The sequence below is a fragment of the Pinus tabuliformis genome, chromosome 3_1 (assembly GCF_031772625.1).
Source record: "Pinus tabuliformis cultivar Carrire ecotype Pingquan chromosome 3_1, CPIR1, whole genome shotgun sequence".
Classification (NCBI taxonomy): domain Eukaryota; kingdom Viridiplantae; phylum Streptophyta; class Pinopsida; order Pinales; family Pinaceae; genus Pinus; species Pinus tabuliformis.
The window spans coordinates 815,077,235-815,099,569 of record NC_142301.1 but is presented as its reverse complement, the minus strand read 5'-3'; the positions used below and the strand labels follow the sequence as shown (position 1 = coordinate 815,099,569).

At 35.3% G+C, this 22,335-nt stretch overlaps 1 protein-coding gene across 1 annotated transcript; it reads right to left on the bottom strand.

Annotated features, from left to right (window-relative positions):
- Positions 1 to 776: 776 nt before the first annotated feature.
- Positions 777 to 20,686, bottom strand: LOC149189988 (homeobox-leucine zipper protein HAT2-like). Its single transcript, XM_089410401.1, has 3 exons — positions 20,578 to 20,686; positions 1,439 to 1,793; positions 777 to 1,062 (listed from the first exon to the last, which is right to left on the bottom strand). Exons 1-3 carry the CDS (start codon positions 20,684 to 20,686, stop codon positions 777 to 779), a joined length of 750 nt encoding a protein of 249 aa, XP_089266527.1.
- Between the last annotated feature and the right edge of the window lie 1,649 nt (positions 20,687 to 22,335).

The following is a 22,335-nucleotide window of genomic DNA, read 5'->3' as shown; positions in this document are numbered from 1 at the left end:
AAGTAATTTATTAAAAATTAAATTAATAAAATTAATAAATTAATTAATTAAATTAAAAATAAATGTTCCATCCGACATTGTGCTGATCCTTAAATTTATCCTCATTATTATTTATTTCCTTCTAAGCAGCTCTTCTTTTATCATCATTCATAAGTCCTGATGATGGATCCCAGTTGGGATTTGAAACGTTGACATAAAAATGGTTCAGACTGTGTGTTCTCCGGTAACTAAGTCAAAAGATACAAACCACAGATCTCTTAAATCCAATAAATATCGTTGTTAGAGATAACGACGATTCTTGCTATGAGATGAGTTGTATGCTCTATTTTATTAAAAATGATAATAATTTAAGGTATTTCTTTAACATTTTTAGATTGATAATAATAGACTGAAATAAAATACATAAACACAAGAAGTAACAGAAAGAGATATGAATTCATAAACATTTTATATTTTACAAGAGAATTTTTATTTTATAGGCTCCCAATCAGTGAGCTATGTATTCTTTCATTATGCCTTATCTAATTAAATAAATTAATAGATATTTAACAATTAAATAAATTAACAGTGACTTAATAGCTTTTATCCACTAAAATACAAGTAATAAAGTAAATAGAGAAACTCTATAATGTTTTAGAAATTGAACTTTTAGAGAAAAACCTAAAATGTTTAACCATGTGAACAATGTCCACCCGTGAATTGAATTGTAAGAAATTACACATGCCATGGATGGACATTAATTACATAAGAAAGAAACTCTCATGATTACCAACCATTCATGGCTGGAAAGCACTTCCTAAAAATATAGACCGAGATTTCACCAAAGTCAAGTCACGGCTATTGTTAGCTGCTGAAACTCTTTCACAGGAGGGGCACATCCTAAGGGTTGATGCGGGCCTCAGAGGTGGCGATGACATTTTGAGAGCTTTCAGTTTTTCCAGCTCCATGTGAAGTTTTTTGTTCTCGTCTGCAAGTGCCTCATTATATCTCTTCAGAACCTCGCAGTCCACTTCAACTTGATTGAGTTTTGCCATAGAAAAAAAATCGTAACATTTAATTAACCTATAAGAGAAATCGATCAATAAAATTGTCAACACAATAGGATCTCCATTGGATCAAAACTATTCCCAATTATAAATTTGCTCGAATTTTAAGTTCGAAGTCACTCTTCAAACTTAGAGGCCATATTATGCACCTATGGATTCCAAATAGATGATTTCCAATATTATAATGTCGACATGTAAAATACAATGAATGAATAAAGGACACGAGCTAACCTTGCTCGTCTATTCTGGAACCACACTTCAACTTGTCGAGGATGGAGATGTAATTGTAAGGCCAACTCTTGTTTTTGCTTCTGTGGAAGTAGAAGAAGTTACAACAGCCAAAATCATGACAAAATGAAAACCATAAATGAGTACTTTGAATAGAGACTTACATGTTCGGGTGCCCTGTTCTTTTTGAAGAACTCTTCAAGAAGTGCACATTTCTCTTTGTACAGTCTAAGCTTCTTCTTAGAACACCCTCTTCTTCTACATCACTAAGTACCCTCGACCAAACTCGGTCATTCTCCAACTCCTCGTCATCGCCCCATTTCCGCTTGATCTCGGGGTTGGTCATGTTGGAATCCATAGTGTTGTTGTTGGACGACGACACATTGATGGCCCCTACATCTTTGTTGTAGAAACAGGACGCTGGGAATTTGTTGGCATCAGATCGCCATGACATAGCTACCAGATGGATCAAAACCTTCGCTTCTCCCGCTGATCTCTCGCTACCAATACCAGCAGTTCCTGCATATTAGGATTCAAAAATACCATTAAAACGACAGACATATCAATCAACAACCATTCATGGTCCCGTGCCTGTCACTCGTAAAATAAATTGTGAGCACTACGAGATGGTATCACACAAAACAAACAAAGACACACACCAGAGCGTATCAAACCAAAGCGCACCAAACAACAACAAGATGGGAGAGCGAAGAAAAAATATGAAACCCTCATGGCCATCTCATTCTTTTATAGAATTCTATCGTAGCGATAGAATTCTATCTGAATTGTAACTGACAATACCTGTATTCAATGGGATGGACAAGGCTATTTCAATTGTCTAACATTAAAATCAACATCCCACGAGGATACAAGTGGCCTGGGAGGAAGTTTTTCTAGCAGGGGAATGCCTTATGACATATATATATATATATATATGATAGATTTTCTAAATATTAAATAAACAAAAAATATATATAAATATAAGTTTTTATTTCTTATTGAATAATTTTAATAATATGTTATTAATTAATAATGTTATTATAATTATAATAATTATTACAATTATAATAACATTTATTTTTAATATTAATGTTATTAATACTCTAATTAATTATTAATTTAATAATAGTGTTATTGACTATATCATTTATATTACTAATAATATTTGGGACACAAGAGCAGGAGGGGTCATCCTAGGCCCTAATCAAAAGATTGTTTCCCAATTCCCATGGGACCTTGGAATAGTGACAAACAATTAATCATAATACTTGGCTATATGGAAGGGTTCAAAACTTGCCAATGAATTCAAAATTCCCAAGATAATTATTTTTGTTGATTCCCATCAATTTACCGAAGCCATGAAGGCCATCAACTTTGAATCCTCGACATTAAGTCAAAGGAATGCACTTCAACCTCTCATTTTGAGCAAGTGTATTTCTTTCATGTGTATAGACACTTGAACTCGATGACTAATGGGTTTGAAAAAAAAGGTGCTATGATGAATCAATGTGATTGAAATGAATCATTGGTTGGACTTCTCTCCAATTCCTTAATAATGACAAGCACACTGAGTTTTAACATGACACCTTAGGAGATATTTTCTCGTATTTCTCTCTATCCACAAAAATCAATGGGTATTTTGAGGAGAAACCAAATTCGAATCAAAGTGGAATCTTAGGTCCATATCGAACTTGAACTTTGGTCGGCCTTCTCCCATTGTTGGCCACATATCTACATGGATTGTTCTCGGTGTCAAATGTCATTGCACAAGTGGCATCAGGTTCAACTCCTTCCCTTCTCGATGGTCATGTCTATTTATTCTTCTTTAGTATTGAGTTATTTCTTGATTCCATGGATGGGATGTCTAATTCTTTGTTCTTGAAAATGGAGTTAATTCTTCTATCCTTCGTTGCTCCTCCATCATTGTTGTCCTATATTAGGGAGGTGATTGCAGATATTTTGGTTTATTCATTGTAGGTCATCTCATGAAAGGGTCTTGAATTCAATTATATATCAAATTTCTTAGCTCTTCTGCTTTCACAATTACCTTACTTGGTTTTTAAGTTTGTGGAGTGCATTCCATTATGTTTGGTAATAGGGACTCAACCCCTTTTGTATAACAATTGTATCACCTGGTTTTAGAAGTTGGTGGAGTGAATTCCATTGTGTTTGGTAGAAGGGACAATCTTAACACAACTACAGTGATTGATGGACTTTTACATGGAACAAAAGCATTGCTTACTTCAATTCAAAAAGTTTAAGACATGGTTGAGAGACAAAGGTATTCATTCCATCTCTTTTTGGATGCTTAACTACTAACCCATCATGTTGACATGGATAATTTTTTGGGTGGGTTGAGGAAGGATGTTTGTTCACTTAGTGTCCATGTGGCTTCACTATAAGTCTCCACCATTCCATCTCAGAGGTTGGAAACTAGTGGTTCTAGTTCTGCTACTCCTACCAAGAGAAAGAGGACCCTCCACTACAAGAGGTTTGAAGCGGCTAATCATGGTCTTTGTTGATTTCTATGCCTTATTTTTGAGGTGGTTTTTGGCCTTTTGTTGCTAGTAATCATTAAATATCATGTGTCAATATGTTAGTTTGCAAATTTGGTTTCCTTCTCAGGTCCTTCTACAAAGTTTACAATGGACATATTCGCTCTTTGAATTAGTTATCCAACTCATGTAGTAGTAATCAGTTTTTTGTCTCAAAAAATCGATCTAATGGTTTTGGACCCATCTCCAACTTTTATTAATACAAATACCCTTACCCATTTCGTTGAATAATAATAATAATAATAATAATAAAACATAGAATTCCTAAACATATTAAACATTGTACATTGTATTCTTAAACACATTAAAACTAAAAGTACATTATTTTCAATTTACTATCATTAATATTAGAGTGTACAATATTATAATATAATTAAAAATTAGAGTTATTGATATAATAGTACTAATAATTCCAAAAATATACCAATGTTATTAATATTTCAAAAAGTAATTTCAAATTATTATTTATATTGTTATTATTAGAAATACAAGATTTGAGAATCTATATAAAAAGTATTGTTATAGAGACAATGATTATGTAAAATATTAGTAACATTTATACAATAATATTCATATTCATATTATTATTAGAATTTTTATAATTTTTAATGATAATGTAATTATAGTGTTAATATAAATAAAACTAAAATATTATTATTGGAATATTATTATTGTGATAGTTATTACTAATATTTATATTAATATTGGTAATATTAACAATAATATTATTGGTATTAATATTAGTAATAGTGTTATAATATTTAAAACATGATACAATAAGGTTATCTTGTTGGTGTTGTATACCGCCAACATGCAAGGGGGTTTCCCCGATAAAAAGTTCAAATTAGACTTCGCATTGTTTGGTGTCGAAGCCTCTGCAAAAATAAGACTTGGCTGTTGTTGTATCGTTGTAGACAGTTCTAGGTTGGGGAATTGTGCCAAAGCATATAACTAAGGATTTTAATTGAGTTGGATGACCAATGCATTAACCTTTAACACTTGTATAATCCAAATATTTTTTAGAAGTTCAAAGGGCTTATTTTTACTCATAACAACATAAAATATTTGAATTGATTTTGAAAGTGGAAAGGAAGAATATATGTGATAACGAGACATTCATATTGAATACTTAATTAATCAAATACAGATGATGTGTTAAAAAAAATTCTACAACCAAACAATCTATATTCAAGAGATGACAAAAGGAAACAATTTAAAGGTGCAGAGGAACTAATTTAAATAGACTGTTCAATTAGTTAATCTCCATAAAGATGATAACTTTGCAGCGGGCTATCATGAAAGTTAATACTTAACTTAGCCTTACCCTAACTCCTATGTTACCTTGAATATATGATGAAAAACATAGATGAATAAACCAGAAAGACTCACATGAACACAAATGTTGTTAAGAGTGAAGTCAGAATCCTTTGATTATCTTCAAAAAAATTCAGAAGAGTACAATAATGTCACTGGATCATCACAAGGGTTCAACCCTTCTTACTTCAAATTACAAAATATTTATAAAGTGTAATTCAAAAATATCTAAATCTAATACAATTCTTTTACAAAATACAATCTTTATCCAAAATGATTTGGATATATCAAACAAATACAATATAAAAATAAATTTTCCTAAAACTGATTGCATATTTAACACTCTATTCAAGGGTGTTGTTGGTAACTTCTACTTGAAAATATGCTTATTCTCTTTATGCTTCTTCCTTTGATGTGTTGGCCCAGAAAATGTGCATTCAACTCTTGTTGTTCTGTGTTAGTATCCTAAAAAACTGCATTCAATTCTATCCAATGAGTTTGAGTAATTTTTCCCACCTTTTGTCATCTAGAATGGAAAATTAGTACCCTGAAAAACTGCATTCAATTCTATCTGATGAGTTCGAGTAATTTGTCCCACCTTTTGTCATCTAGAATGGAAAATTTAATTACTTTTTTGTATGCTTCATCCACCTCTATGTATTTTTCAAAAGTTGGCCTAGTGATAAATAAATGTTGAATTTCATGTTGGATAAATAGATCATATTCCAGGCCTTCAATGAATGCTTTACCACTTATGATTCCTTTCACTTTAGAAAATTTTGATCTATGCTATTTCATGTAATCTATGTTGGTAATTTTATAGTGGAATTAATTGGCCACTAGAATCTCTTAGAGGTGGAAGTCCCTTTTGGCATAAGATATTAAATTTTTTGTGGAATTTCTTTACATGTACTTCTAAGTTTTGACATTTATTTTCTAATTGCAACATTAAATTTCTTTTAGTCAAAACTATTCTTACTTCTAGGACTATATCAGTCTTGTCTTCAATTCCTAATTCCTCCAATTCTTCTTTAGTCTTGGAATTAAGAACTTTGATTATCCTAGTTGCTTCTCCTCGCTTGTGATCTAAGTCTTATTTGATTTTTGTTATGGTTTCCTTTGATCTTGTCACCAGTTCTTCTTGTTCAAAGATGATCTCAATAGATGTCCAGAGTTATGTTATGGTTGAATTAATATCAAACCATCTTTTTTCATTTTCTTCAAATAATGTCTGCGTTGTGAGTGATTCATCTTCATATTTTTCAACCTGTTTGGTTAGCTTGAAAGTTTTTTGTATTTCAGATATATATGCATTATCTAATTTAATCTTGTTTTCTTCCATTCTCTGCAATGTTGCTTTTATATTCTCAATCTCCACAATCCTTAAGGATAAATCTTCCATGGCCTTTGATAATAAAAAAAAGTGTTTCCTCATTGATTGCCTCTATTTGCACTATAGATGTTCCTGCACTTGTTTGTTGTTATTTTTCCTTTAGCGGGATTTCCATGTCGGCCTCCATTTTCTGAATTTGGATGTTTTGTTCCACAATTATTTTCAGCATGTTCTCTTTCTCTTTTTCCAATTGTCCTACTTCTTTTTCCTGTGGATGTTCTGTTGTAGGCAATTTTAACTTCTTTCTAAGTTCTTGAATATCTACATTTCTTCTTTTGATTATTTCTTCAGTAGCATGGACATCACTAGGATCCACTCCTAGCTTTATCACCAGATATTCCAGCCCCTTTATTCTGGTATCCTTGGCTAGGGAAGACATTCTTTCCAATTTAAGTTGTGAATGAATATTATTTAAGGAGGCTTGTAGCTTAGAAGTTGCCATGGTTGAGCTTGTCAATGTAGAATAAATAATTTCACCTTCTTGTTTGTGGAGATCAATTTGATCTATAGGGTGTATCTACTTAGTATCAAAAGAAAACATAGAATCTTTATAATCATCTGCACTCTTAGGAATTGGTACTTTTGGCTCAAGGAATGCCAACTGGAATTTCCCTTTATCAGGGTCTAGTGTAGATAAAATTTTGTGTTGAGTAGTGGAAGATTGTTTCCAAAACTCAACATAGGTGGAGGTTTTGAGTGCTTCATTCTTTCTCTTCATCACCCTAAATCTAGAAAATATACTTTTTTTGTCCCAAAGATGGAGAAACAAGAGAAGTAGGAGAATCAATAACTATTTCTTCAGTTTGCTGGAATGAAAAAGAAGGCTCGCCTGATAACACTATTGTAGTTTGTTCTTTTGAATTTCTGCCTTTTGATGACTCATCTTCTATATTTATTGATTTCATTCTTTTGAAAACTTTGAAGCTGGATGATTTAGGTGTTGAACTTCTAGGTGAGACACTTTCTCTTGGTCATTTAATCTCTTTTTCTTTCGGTATTGGAGTCTCCAATGTTGTCTGACTGGAGGTATACTCTTCAGTTTCTTGCAAAGTGTTTTCTTCCCATTCTTCTCTGTTTGCAAATTGTTCAATATTTGGCTTTGATGTGTGTACATAAGGTGTTGACTTTTTCTCAGTCCTTATCTTTGAAATCACTCCCAGGGGGTCATAAGGTCAATTAAAACCGAGTCTAGATATCATTTGTTTAAGTAGAATGTTTACTTCCTTTTCTACGATTGTGGTGTTAACAATAAATGGACCAATTTGTGCCTTTAATTTAAACTGAGATTTCTGTTTTCTTGACACAAAATGTATATCATCCATATTCATTATTTTCCTAATAAATTCTAAGGCAAAAATCCTCATAGGAAGAAAAATTGGTAATTTATAAGGTGGCAACTCAAAACCGTAGACTCTAATCTCTGAAAATTTCTAGTATAGATACTAGTCTCCAACTTTTGGCTGCTCACTTAGGTGTAGAATCCTTTTTATATATGTAGGAATCCTAGGACCTGCATCACTACTTAATAGACAAAGTGCCATATGAAAGAATTTCTTGACAAAGTCACTGAAAGAGAAGTCTTAAGAGTTTTTCCTCACTTATGAGTTCCAATCAATTACTGGATGTGGATTTCCTTCATCATCTAATTTATGTAGAGGGAACTTGAATCTTTCTGATTGATGATATACAAACAAATATACGAAAATTCGTTAGTGCTTGAATGATCCTTCAACACTGAACTTGAGAAACTGATCATGAATTATATCTGACAAGAATTGACTGAAATTGAATATAATTGAGGGTTTCTTGCCAGATGAAAACACTGATAAAAACCCTAAGATAACTTCGTCTACCCACTGATCATTTGGATACCCTAATAGAAAATAAACTATGGAAATTACCTACCTAGACATCTCAGGAAATATTGCAGAGGAATAGGGTGGATTTGTCCTAGGAAATTCAAAATTCTTAGGTAGGAATGACTAAAAAATATGAGCTCTTTGTCGAAAAGTAAGCTTCTGATAAATATCCATAAGTGCATCAGTAGAAAAAGGGTGGAGGGAGTCTTGTGGATTTAATTGCAGGGCTTGACAGATTGATTCAAAGGTTATGGAGAAAATAATTTCATTATTTTGAGCAACTATAGCTCTTTGACTTGGGAGGTATTGGGCTTCACACCAGGTGACAAATTCTGGGAAATGGTGGGTCTGGGGGAAACAAAACTGAGGGAGAAAGGATTCCCAGAAGGAGAATTCATCGTTGGCGTCCTCATACTTCTGGAATTCCCAATTGTGAAGCTCATACAAATCAAATTCATAGTGGGTTTCTGTGATTTTGAATTGGGTATCGATGAGAGGTAGTTCATCTAGGTTAATTACAGGGGGTAGGAGGGGACTCTCGACAGATACCTTGGATTTTCCCTTATGGCTGGCCATTTTGGAAAGAATAAAATCATAGGAAATGATTGAGAATTTTACTCAGGAGTGATGGCAACTAATAGCTAATGGTCATTATAGTTTTCTTGAATCATGTTTAGAATGCTCTGGTTGTAGGTGGAAGGTGAAATAATTTAGTTTAGAAAGGATAATGGTTTTATTATGATGCTCGTAACAAATTTTATGACAGGTTCATTGTTAACGGTGTAGTGAATTAAATGAATTAGACATTGGCAGGGGTGATTAATGTGATAATGGTCGATTGGTCAATTTGTCGGGAGGGATAGTTATGACTAGAAATAGTGGAGAGTTGGCGAAGGCTAGAAAATAACGGGAACGTTAGCGGAGGGGTAAACATATTTTGCGAGGTGGGGTAGTGGAAGTATGTGGTTTGAGGTAAGTGGGATCCCACAATCAATAGGAGTATGACACATATGCCAGAGTGAGATAGGGGAAAGTACTTTGCACACCATCCACCCCCCCTAACCCCCCCGTCCCCCCCCAAGCCCAACCCCCCCATCCCCCCCCCCCTCTTCTATTAGCTGTCAGGATTGCGAGTGGTCCCACAATCAATTTTCCGTCGTTGATATGGTTGAGTGTAATCTTGACCATCGAAAGCTACATAAATTTTATTTTATTCAACGACAAGTCAAATCAAAGCTTTATTTACAATATATTATTGAAAAACTATTTAATTTCCAAATTAAAAATATAATGAGTGACATTTAAATTTGCTCACTTATTCTCATGCATAATAATACTTCTTTTTTCTTTTATAATATTTTTTTATTTTTCTCTATTTTTTATTTTATTTCTTTTTCCTCTTTTCTCTTTCTTTCTTTTAGATTTTTAAAACTTTCATTTCTTTTTTTTTTTTTTAATTTTCTATTTTTTGAAATCAATAGAAATTTGTCAAACAATTCTAATGGCAAAAATAAGTTATAACATCGACTCCATCTGGGGACTGCTTACCCCTGCGGTATGCAAAGAACATAAAGATCCACGTGCCTTCTCCTCGGGCTATGGAGTCTTTGCTATGAAAATCACACTCACTCTGGAAATGTAAAGAAAACAGAAAATATACAATGATGATGCTGAAAAACACTCAATACTTGATATAATGCTTGAGATATTTCCCATTGACTTGAAATGAGAAATATTCTCCTTCTAGATTATGAAGAATGAATGTATTATTGCCTTTGACCTCTGCAATGTTGAAAGGTCCTAACGATAAGTTATCAAACTTTCCATGCTTGCCTCTTTCTTCTCTTATCGCATCCTATCTAAGAAACAAATCTCCTTGTATGAAATATCTTCCTCTGGATTTTATGTCAAACAAACTCTTCATCTTGTCCTGATATTGCTAAAGTTTATGCTAGACTTCATATCTGTCTTGATTTAGCTCAATAATTTGATTTATCCTCCTTGAAAAATCATCATCCTCTTCATATGACTCCTGAAAAAACTTCATGATTGGAAATGCTAATTGAGTATGGAAAATAGCTTTTATTCCATAAACAAGTTTAAAAGGGGATTTACTAGTAGACCTTTTAGGAGAAACCCTCTTTGTCCATACTGCATATTTTAGATGATTATCCCAGTTTCTTTTATGTTTTGTTGACACCTTCTTGATGACTTTGATCAAGATTTTATTTGATGATTCTACTACCCCATTCCCTTGTGGATAATAAGGTGTAGAGTGATGTAAAGCAATCTGATATTTTTCACAAAATTCAATCATATTAATGCTACTAAAATCTTGAGAATTATCTGTAACTATTTGTCTTGGATACCAAATCTAAACAAAATGTTTTCTTCAATAAATTTTATCACCATTGTGTCTGTTGCATTCCTTATAGGAATTTATTCTACCCACTTTGTGAAGTAATCAGTGGATGTTAATATCCATCTATTTTGATTACTTAAAGAGGGAACTATTTCACCGATGAAATGTAACCCCAACTGCAAGAAGGAGCTTCAACTGAAACTGGATCAAGAGGAAGTGATGCTAACCTCTGTTTTCCTGCAAAAATCTAAAAAGGGATACAACTTCTCACTTTGGAACCAACTTGTGCAAATAGTTTTGGCCAATAGAAACCTGCTCTGAGTATTTTATGTGTAGTTTCCTTCCAAGCATAATGTCCTCCACAAACTCCTTCATGAAACTGCTCAATTACTCCATCTGTCTCACTTTCAGTCAAACATAGTAAGAGGATATTCAAGGGATCCTTCCAATACAAGTTTGCATTTATTATGCATTACTTCATTTCCTTGAGTTTGATGGATCTACATTGATTCTTTGTGAATTCAAGAGGGTACTCAAAATCACATAGAAAATGCACAATATCTTTGTACCAATATGATAATAATAACTTTTCATTAATGTGTAGAGGAAGAGGTATAGGTACTGAACTGGAAGAAGGTTCTTGTAGATTCTTCTCTTCTGAAATGTGATAATGTTCTTGTGGATTCTTCTCCTCTGAAACTTGCATTATTGTATTGATACCCATAATTTTGCAGTTTGATTCTTCCAACAACTTAGCTAGACCATGTCCTTTCACCAACTTTATAAGTCTGATATCCTAAACCAAACTCTAGTATCTTAGCAATTAATCTCCCCCTCTTTCCATATGTATCACGCTGAGTCAACACTTTCTTTACAGCATTGTTAGGCACATAAGAAATTATAGGGGAATGTAGAACACAAATCCTAAATTATTTCAAAGCGTGTACCAAATCATAACCTTGCTAAAGAAAGAAATTGGTTTCTCATGTTGATCTTCATTTCTCTACAACAAAATTATTGTTATTGTAGTATCTTAGGTGAAGGAGAAAATACATAAAAGCTTTGAATAATCTGGACTGGAAAGCACTGAAGCCTAAGATATTTCATTTTTGATCTGAGAAAAAAAAAATTAGCTTGGGTGGTCAACTTGACTTCACTATATTTCTTGAGCATATCAATAATATCTTTGAAGATTTCAACATAATTAGGTATGAACCTTCTTAAAAAATGTATCTTCATTAGGAATGACTAAATTTCTTTCTTATTTCCGGGCAAACTGATTACCTGAATGGTCGAAACTCTTTTAGGGTCAATTATAACTCCTTCTTTTGAAATAATGTGTCCCAACAATTTCCCTTCCCTCATTGCAAAGAGTGATTTCTTATGGTTAAGAGAAATCCCCAATTTTCTACATCTCTGAAAAACTTTACTCAAATGTTTGATATGCTTAGCATCAAGCTCAGAAAATAGTGTTAAATCATCCAGGTAAATGACTATGAATTTATTTACCTTACCAACAAATGCCAAATCGATTCCCCTCTAAAATGTTGCACCAACATTGATCAGACCAAAAGGCATCTTGGAATACATGAAAGTACCCCATGGAGTTGTGAATGTTGTCTTTTCTCTGTCCTTAACTGACCAAAATCTTATTATATCAAAAAAAACCATCCAACATTGAAATCTTATCAAAGCATGTTACTCTTTGAAGTAATTGATCCATTTTTGGTAATGGATAATTATCTATCAATGACAATTTGTTCAAGTTTCTAAAATCAACACACTGTCTTATTTCTCCATTCTTCTTCCTAACATGTCCCAGGTTAGCTATCCATTTAGAATATCTTAAAGGAACAATTATTTTTGCATCCAAGAGATTTCTTACTTGTTTTTCAATAATGGGAAATATGACTAGATTAATCCTTCTTAATTTTTGTTGAAATGGCTTAGCTATTGGTTTCAAAGGAGTTTTATGCTAAATAATAGTTGTGTAATAAGTTTTCAATTCTTTGTATGACCATACAAATACATCTTTTTATTATTTAATCAAATCGATATATTTTTATCTTATGTCTTATGGCAAACTGGCTGAGATTTTAACATTTCTTATCTCTTCTGTAGTTCCAATATTATAGTCTTTGTTTCTGAATCAACAACATTTTCTTTTATTTCATCATTATTTTCTTCTTCAACATATAAACTAGAAAATTCATCAATGGCATGTAAGAAATTCTTCAACTACTCGTCTTCTTCAAAGAATTGCCAATGTCTTAAATTGTGTGGGATGGAAGGTTTGTACTTCATTTCAATATGATACTGTAATTGAAAAGGATTCATATTCTGAAAGGAATTGCAGAAATTTCCAAGAAATCTGCATGAATATTATCTTCTCTCAAAATTGTTGAAGTATTGAAAGCTTGAAAATAATTTTCCACACAGACCCATACTTCATTTCTATAAGCTCTGAGTCTAAGATGTTTTGTTTGGCAAATATTTTGGATATGTTTTACTATCAATTCTGAATCACCAAATACTGCTAGATTTTGTACCTTCAAATTTTTAGCTAATTCTAGTCCCAAAATTAAAGCCTCATATTCTGCCACATTATTAGTGACTTCAAAATATAACTTGAAGGATTGAGTAATGTTTTTATTTTCAGGTGAAATGAGTACAATTCCTACTCCAACTCCATCTTTAGAAAATGCTCCATCAAAATACATTTTCCAAACATCACTATTTGAAAACTGAGGGATATTTATAGTATCTTCAATTTTGGTTTGTGGATTACACAGATCATTTGCAGCCAAAGTAAAACACCCAAAATCTTGATCAATAACATATATAGGATGATTTATTGCTTGATTAGATTTACAAACAATGTTTATGAATCTTACTTCTTTGTACAACCTTAAATGTTCACCTCCATAAACTAGGATTGTAGCATAGGACATATCCATTTGTAAGCTTCCTCCAAGCTTAGCACAACAAGATCTTGATAATAACATACCAAATTTAGGAGGAATGTCTATAACAACTATATCCAATACTATGCTCTTCATAGGGATTTGAGCAAGAGTAACAACTAAATCTTTGATTAATCCCAAGCAAGGTACTTTCTTTGAATCAAATGTGTATAAATCATGATAGGGCCTGGTAATTTGCAACTGAAGTTGGTCCATGATAACTTTAGGCATCAGATTATGGGAAGCACCAGAATCTAGCATACAATTGTACAAAATGAAAATCATGAACTTTTAAAGTAACATAGAAAGGTGGCACACTTTCATCTATCATGTCTGAACTAGGCCCAAAAACTACTGAAGGCTTCTCATCCTGTAGGCTAATCACGTCTCCTTCAGCATCTACACTTGAATATTGTATCCATTTGGAAACCTGTTGTTTATAACCTGGATTCCTTGAAAGTTCAGATAAGGGAATTGGAATTTTTACCCTTTCTAATTCTCTTTCAACATTAAAGACAATTGGAACAAATTTTTCTGTAGAAGATTGCTCTTGTAACTAATTTTGAGGTTGAACAAATGGAGTTTCAGCAGCTTTCTCTTGAGGCTCATCAAAGGTAACATTTTTTACAAGCCTACCAGGACCTTGTCTGGGTCTTAGGTCATATATTCTATTCAGTTCAGCAATGAGAAACTCAGAAAAATCTTGATATTTAGAAACTTGAGAGGATTCTTTATTTTGAGTAAGAGGTTGATTCTGACTAATAGGGACAATAGAATTTTGAGATGATTGATCATGAAAATAATTAATATCATTAGTGACAACCGGGACTGCTTCTTCAAGATCTTGATCATCAATCATTAATGGAGGTTTAATTTGTTGGTCATTATTTGGTATTTGCAAAATTTGTGGCTAGAAAGTTCTTCCATACTGTACTAGAGGTCTATTTGTAACTTGTTGGGCTACTCTAGACTGAGTTTCCATTCTTGAAATTCAATTGGACAAATTTCTTAATAATGAAGTTATTTCATCAATTTTGTGTTCATCTTCTTTATTCTTTGATGATGAAGTACTTTCTTCTCTAGCTTTCATTTTTGTTTCATATTTTTCTTCTTTTGCTTTCAATTTATTGGATGTCGACCTGTTAGCTTCTACCTTAATTGCATTGGCCCACATATCTTCTATGGCTTCAGATTTTCTTTCTCTAAGCATTGCAACAAAATCATCATCAAATGATTTAGAAATTCTAACTTTAGTTGTAGTCAGTGGGGGTTTACAATCTAGTGGCATCTTATTGTAAACCTTATTAAATATTTTGATAAACTCAACAACAGGTTCACTAGGATTCCTTCTCAAATCTTCAAATTATGTTAAATAATACACAAGATCTTTTTTAATTCCCCATTGATTTTTGAATATGTTGGTTAATTCAGTCCATGTATTTATAGAATTTTCTTGTAATTTCCTAAACCATATTCTAACATTTCCCTCTAATGATTGGACAAATAGTCTTGTATAGACTTTCTCATGTTCAATATTCATATTTTCTACAAAATCAAGAAATGCAGCCAAATGATCTTCTGCAGATGGCCTTGTTTCTCCATTAAATCTGGGAAAATGTTTCAAATATCCTTCAGGAAAATCATGAAGTTGATTTGTTGGTGGAAGTACTAATGTTGCATACCGAGCTATTACAATTGGCCTAAATCGACCATCTAGTGTTGTACTAAAACTACTTGTTTAGGAGAGACAACTTTTCTTGAAGATGATTGAGATGGAGGTTTAGGATTCTTGAAAAACTGAGGATGAACAACTAGTTTTTGGACTTCAGGTATGATTTTCTCTTGATCTTCAAAGGCTAAAGGATTTGTATAAATGTTGAGTTCCTCTTCAGGCTTGGAAGAAATAGAAGGATAAGTATGTATAACAGAGGAAATAAAATCAACTAGTTTCAATTCAGGTAATTCAAGTTCAGGATCTGCTTCTGTATCATATGCTTTTGAAAGGGAAGAAAGAAACTCAAAGGACTCAAGCTGATGGACTAATAATGAAGATTGAAGATCTAATCCTTTAGAGAGGAGTTCTAAATCTTTAGGTGATAAATATGATAATTTAGAAAGGATTGGGGTAGATTGAAAAGGCTCTAGTTGTGATACTGGTTCATGTGGAAGAGAGGCAGAAGTAGAAGTGGAAGCTTCTAATCTATGCCCAAGAGGTGAAATTCTCAAAAGTCTCTCTCGATATGATAATGGAGAGAAACGTTGTGGATCTTAATGAGATCTGGTATGTCTTCGTGAAACCATATTTGATATGTGAACTTGCCGGGTGAAATATTTTAGCTTCCTAACCACTTATTCACCATTAAGAGGTAAGTCTAATCACTACCCGAGGGAAATAACTTCAAACTTCATTTCCCAGCAATGGTGCCAATCTGATGTTGTATCTTTGTAGACAATTTTAGGCTGGATAATTTTTCCAAAGAATTTAACTAAGGGTTTTAATTGAGTTGGAAGACCAATGAATTAACCTTTAACACTTGTATAATCTAAATATTTTTGGGAAGTTCATGTCAGGCGGAAAGAGTCGATAGTGCGGACACAAATCAACCTCCCTAGGAGCCTAAGACTCTCTAGTGACAAACAAGACAAACAAGAGCAATCATTCTCTAAACATGCATTTACAATATAAGAAATCAAGTGTTTAGATCCTACCTATAATCCAACGCTGTTGTAGCAGTCCAGCTCCATTGATCCGAATGAGCTCCTCCTTCACTTTGAAACCTGCATCCACTAACAATCAAACGATTAAATAACACTTGATAATCTCATAGAATAAAACATATTTAACACATAGACCAAGGAGTACATGAAACAACTCATAAATAACAAGTTATTGAGAAGAATGGACTCATTTGCATTAATAGGAAACAAAAGGAACAATTACAACCTGAGCCTTGGTGTTGTGCAAGTCCCTCCCAGGGTCCATCAAGAGTTCTCCTTTACTTTGACAAAGCTCACCCACTTCCAAATAGAACAAGTAAAGATGACAATCTCTCCTCACAAGCTTCTAAATGGGAGTCCTAATTCCTGCAGCATCTACCCTTAGAAATGTTTAGCTTTCAACCCCTCCTCCTTCTGGCCCAATGCCTGTATTTATAGTGGTCTAGAGGAAGTTATTCAGGTCCACCATCAATGGGATAATCCCCTCTTTGGATGGGATAGCTCCCTTATTGATGGGATAAGTTCCTCTTTGGTAGGAGTGCATGAACCATCTGGAGGCGCTCAATACATGTCGAACAACCTTCTAGAATGCTCTAGAAATGACCACAAGTAACTTTTTAAAGATGAAACTTGCGCATTTTGACCTTTACAGGGGGACGCACCTGCCCCTTTACATACAGAGCGTCCAAAGACGCATCTTTTGTGAACATTGGGTGCGTACCCGCAGGTAAGGTTGAGAGAACCTACGTACCCAGAGATAAATACATTTATAGAGACTTTCTCTCTTTTTGGAGTTTGACATGGAGAGCAGAGGCTTAAGACTTGCCCAGGAGGATAGCATGACTGTTGATAGAGCCATACTAACTGTACATAGCCATGGTGACATTTTTTAGTGTAACAGATTTCCCCCTAAAGTGCGAAGCCTGTAGTAGATTAGGGTTTTGTAAATCTAGGAAGGGTGAAGCGCTTTATCATTTCAAGGATTATCTCGTGGAGAGCCTGGTCAGAACCTGCAATTTTCAACACAAAATACATGTATAAGATTATATCATCACTGAGGTAGGCATTCCCATACTCAGATCAAAACTTTAACTAACAGACTAACTACTCTGATATAGGAATGATCTTGCAGTACATCATAATCATAGACTTTTGTAGACACAGTATGGGTGCAGCCATCTGTTTATGATTAGTCTACTTAGATAATGAATACAAAACTCCTCGCAGCCTGGATGGTGGAAACTAGATCCAGGGTCTTCATTTCTACTTCCCGAATTGGTATGATTCTAGCCATGCGAATAAATGAGCTGATGTCGAACATGGTAGAAACCACTTGATTACTAGTCGATGATGTAAACTGTTAACAAGTGTGAGAGAGACCACCAGTAATGTCAATGGTTCTCAAAGTACCCAGTACAATCCATGAGATGTGAATGAATGAGTTGATGTCGAACATTTCACGGAATCCTTCGATCGAAAGTCGATGATGTAAACTGACGTCAAAGGCGAGAAACCTGCCATTGATGCATGCAGACTTCAAGGTACTGATGATTTCTAAGTCATCTCTCTAGAAAATGTGCTGATGTCGATAGAAAGCGAACCGTTGCAGGCAAGCCCACAACACGAAATCATTTGTTCAAGTTGAAGAAATGTTGCTGTAAAGACTGACTGAGGGATGGTCAAATGGACGACAAGTATTTTGCAGATGAAAGTTTTGCTTGCAGACCTCTTGAACACATAACGACAAAATAGATGGCTTGGTGACGAATGACTTAAAGTTAATCCCTGGAACCCGGCTGAAGACTTTCAATGTGGATTGATCAACTGTGAGGCAAAGGATTTCCCAACCCAGGTGAATGAAAAGTGTCGTGTTCAAGAGTGGTAATAAGATTTCTTCTGAGACAAAGGATAACAAATAGGTTCATTCTTCTCTCTTTTCCCCCACTATTTCTGGCAAGTACCTCTTTATTTTTAACAAGCTTGAGGAGGATAACATATGCTTGATTATAAGCTCATCCTTCGGATGAGTCCAACCTAGTTTTGATTCGAACCCTAGGAAGGAGTGGTTCGTTCCTGTTTGTAATTGAACAGGTCCTTTACTGTGAAATTTTAACGAGCCCAGTATAGGAGAAACTCGGCGTTTTTCAATTTTAGAGAGTCTGAAAAACTTAAGAAGACTCCAAGTTGAACTTTTTCGTAGATTTGTGTCCCTCAAGCCCGAAAAAGTATAAAATAATACCTAGGGGAACCGCTTGATCTTGCGACCAAGGAGTACTTTCATAATTAGTGCCACTGATCTGAAAAGTAAAAAGCGATCAAGGACACGTCGTTTTATTTCCGTATCGAGTTTGAAACGACAAAAACCCGGCAATATTTTCCTGATTTTACGGTCAGAAAAGAGCTATAAGGGGATCATCTTTTAATTCCGTTTTAACGAGTGTAAAAGAAACGCTCGGCAATCTTTTCATATTTTAGGAGTCAGAAAAGGGCTTAAAAGATGACTATGATATTTTGGTTTGTGAAAAATGACAATTTTCCCTCTAAATCCCTTTGTCCTGCACAAAAACGACACATTACTCATACCTGTTTAAGATAGGCAAAAATGCATTGAAAAATATCCTTCCATGGTGAAAAATAAACAAATTTAGAACTCATTTATCCAAAAAACCTATAAAAAGACTTTTTACCATGTCATTTTTACCATTTTACTGTTGAGGTTGAGAAAAGGGCTTTTGGCAAGAAACTTCCCGTGGTCATTGCGGAGAATCCGACCGTCAGAATCGAACGCCGTCTCTTCCAGGTATTTCACAACATCCTCCTTGTCAATTTCATCCGATTAAAATTTCATTTTAGGTTTCAGTTTTGATTTTTGGGGGGTTTTAGGTTTTGAAAACCACTCCGCGGGGTACGCAGGTGCCCTAAAGGGTGGCCTGCGTCCCTCGACTTTTTCCTACACAGGAAAAAGGTCGGGGGACGCAGTCTACCTTCAGGCCACCTGCGTCCCGGCGCTCTGTGTGCCAAACGCGGGGTGCGTCCTCCGCAAAGGGCGGAATTTCAAACCCCAAACTCCAAAATCATCCATTCAAATTTCCTAAAATTAATTCTAATGTCCATTTGTTGGTGTGTAGGGCACTTACCATGCTGGATTGGAGAGAAAGAGAGCACGAGGAGGTTGATGAAGCTACAATTGGTCACCAACCTTCCATCTATGCCCTAAGAGCATGTGGATTATACAAATACTGGGCCATACCTGGCATGAGGGCTCAGGTGAGATTCTTGGAGTGGCTGGTTGAGAGATGGAACGTTAATGAGCAATGCTTTTACATCGGTGAGCACCAGCTCGAGATAGAGCCCTCCGACATCTACTTTCTCACTGGCTTGTCAAATAGGGGCGAGCAACTCAATCTAGCCGGGACTAGGCCGGGTGGCCAATCCCTTGATAGTCTCCGGGCAGATTGGTGCATACCCAATCAACGCCATGCGAAAGGCATAGAGATCAAATACATCTCTCGGCGTGAACTCATGGTCATAGCTTTCACTGTTACCAGAATTTGTGGCTCAGCCACTTTACATATTGCCACTGGGTCCCAAATGCGGATGGCAATTGACTGTTTCCGAGGCACCATCTTCAACTGGTGCGATGCTGTGTCGGCCAACTTGAAGGGCCAACTGACTAGGGCAAAGAATGGACAACTAAAGACCTTTGGATATGGGCCTCTAGTTGTGAGCTTTGCCTTAGAGAGAGTTCCGATGTTGATCCCTCAGCATCTCACTATTGATATCTTGGGTCCTCGAGAGCCAAAGCTTATACGATGGGTTACGGTGATGGCCCGGCATCCTGACGAGGGTGCGGCAGTTGTTCGATTCACTGATAGTTATTTTCACTGGTTAGAGGACCAGGTTTTTGCGATCCAGGACTTTCCGTATGCCGGAGTAGATTTTCGAGGTGATCCGGACATGGTTCTTCCACAGGGAGAACAATGGGACGATAGAGGTACTTTATTTTTCACAAGTTTTTCAGTTATGTATTTTTTGTTTTTTATATATATCGCCTCAAACTGACAGTAAAAATGTTCAAAATGCAGATGTAGGCCCACGTCGTCCAGCCAATCTCCGGGCTTTCTAGAGGAGACACCCACCTGCACCGCCACCGGCCCCACAGGATGCGGCCGCAGAGATGCTAGTTGAGTTGGAGCATGATCTAGAGCGTCTGACGGTGGACATACCGGAGACGACCATAGATGACATTCCTATCAGACTGCAGCGCCATGTAGTCGCAGTCCCAGGGCCTATTAGGAGATTTTTATGTAAGGTTGCCCGTGCAGTAGTGTCTTACAGAGATCATCACCAGTGACTGGATGGTCACCTTTTGTAGTCACATGTGACATTTTGACTTTTTGTACCTATCATTTTGCCGATCATAAGGTGTTTTAAACCTATGATCGAAGACGATGTATATATTTTTTGACACACTCCTATCTATATATATATCATTATTACCGGCTTATTTTGTTTAACATATGTGACGAAATGTTTTTAAATTTACTTGCATGATTATCGTAAATGTCTGTCCAACATTCGAGAAGCAATTGCATCTGCTAATGTATTTAAAGACCTTGGAATATGCTGATATTCAATGTAATCAAATTCACGTTCCAAGAGACGCACTCTCAAAAACAATCTTAATAACACAGGATTTCTGATGGCATATACTCTATTAAGCTGTAATACAACGAGTTCAGAATCTAACCTGACTATCAAACGTCGAATTCCAAATGTAATAGATTCAGATAATAATTCAACCACTGCACTGTATTCTGCAATGTTGCTCGTCGTTTGACCGAGGCTTACCCCATGCATAGAAACTAACTCGTCAGAGGGCGAATAGATAACCCAAGCTACAGAAGAGATATTCCGTGTACTACGACAAGCACCATCAGCAAATCCAATGTATGTTTGGAGAGGCGTCGACATCTGCAATATCAAGAGTAAAACCAAGATAAGCCAGAATAACGACTAAAAACACACTCTCTAAACTAGGCACACTATCTAAACTAACAAACATACTAGCTAGAAAGAAAGTCTAACCTAACTAAAAATTCTCCATACCCACCATTTAAGCATAATACCTCTTAAGGTAAAGTCCATTTCTGGGTTTACCTAAAGAGTCCCCATCAAAATCTACCAGCTCATAAGCCCCTTTTGCTAGCTTTCGCTTTACAATGTAGGGTCCATGCCACATAGGAACGAATTTCCCAGCACCTAGCTTATCGTTAGCTTGATCATATAATAGCACTAGGTCTCCCTCCGAAAAACTTCGAGGGGTCACATTTCTATCATACTGAGCTTTCATTCGCTTTGCGTGAGTCTCGATTGCCAATGCAGCGTTACGTCGAGTCTCATCTAACTGAGCCAATTATAATAAACGTTTCTCCTCTTCGGAAGTAGCTGGGAGTAATTCGATAGCCATTTGAAGTGATGGGATTTCGCATTCAATGGGTAACACAGCTTCCAAGCCATAAACTAGCTGGAAAGGAGTGAACCCTGTTGAAGTTTTCACTGAGGTTCGGTATGCCCATAACACTGAAAATAACATGTTGTGCCAATTCGACCGATGAATACCAATGGTTCGTCGGATCATGATAACCAGAACTTTGTTGATAGACTCAACCAAACTGTTGGCTTGCGGATAATAAGGAGTAGAGCTATCGTGGCGCAAACCAAGCTGGCTTGTAAGCTCAGTCATCATGATGTTTCGAAAATGGCTCCCATGGTCAGTGATAATCGCTTGTGGGACACCAAACCTAGTTATTATATGATTGAATACGAAAACTGCAGCTGTTTTTCCGCTTGCGTCGAATGTAGGCATCGCCTCGGCCCATTTAGTAAAATAATCA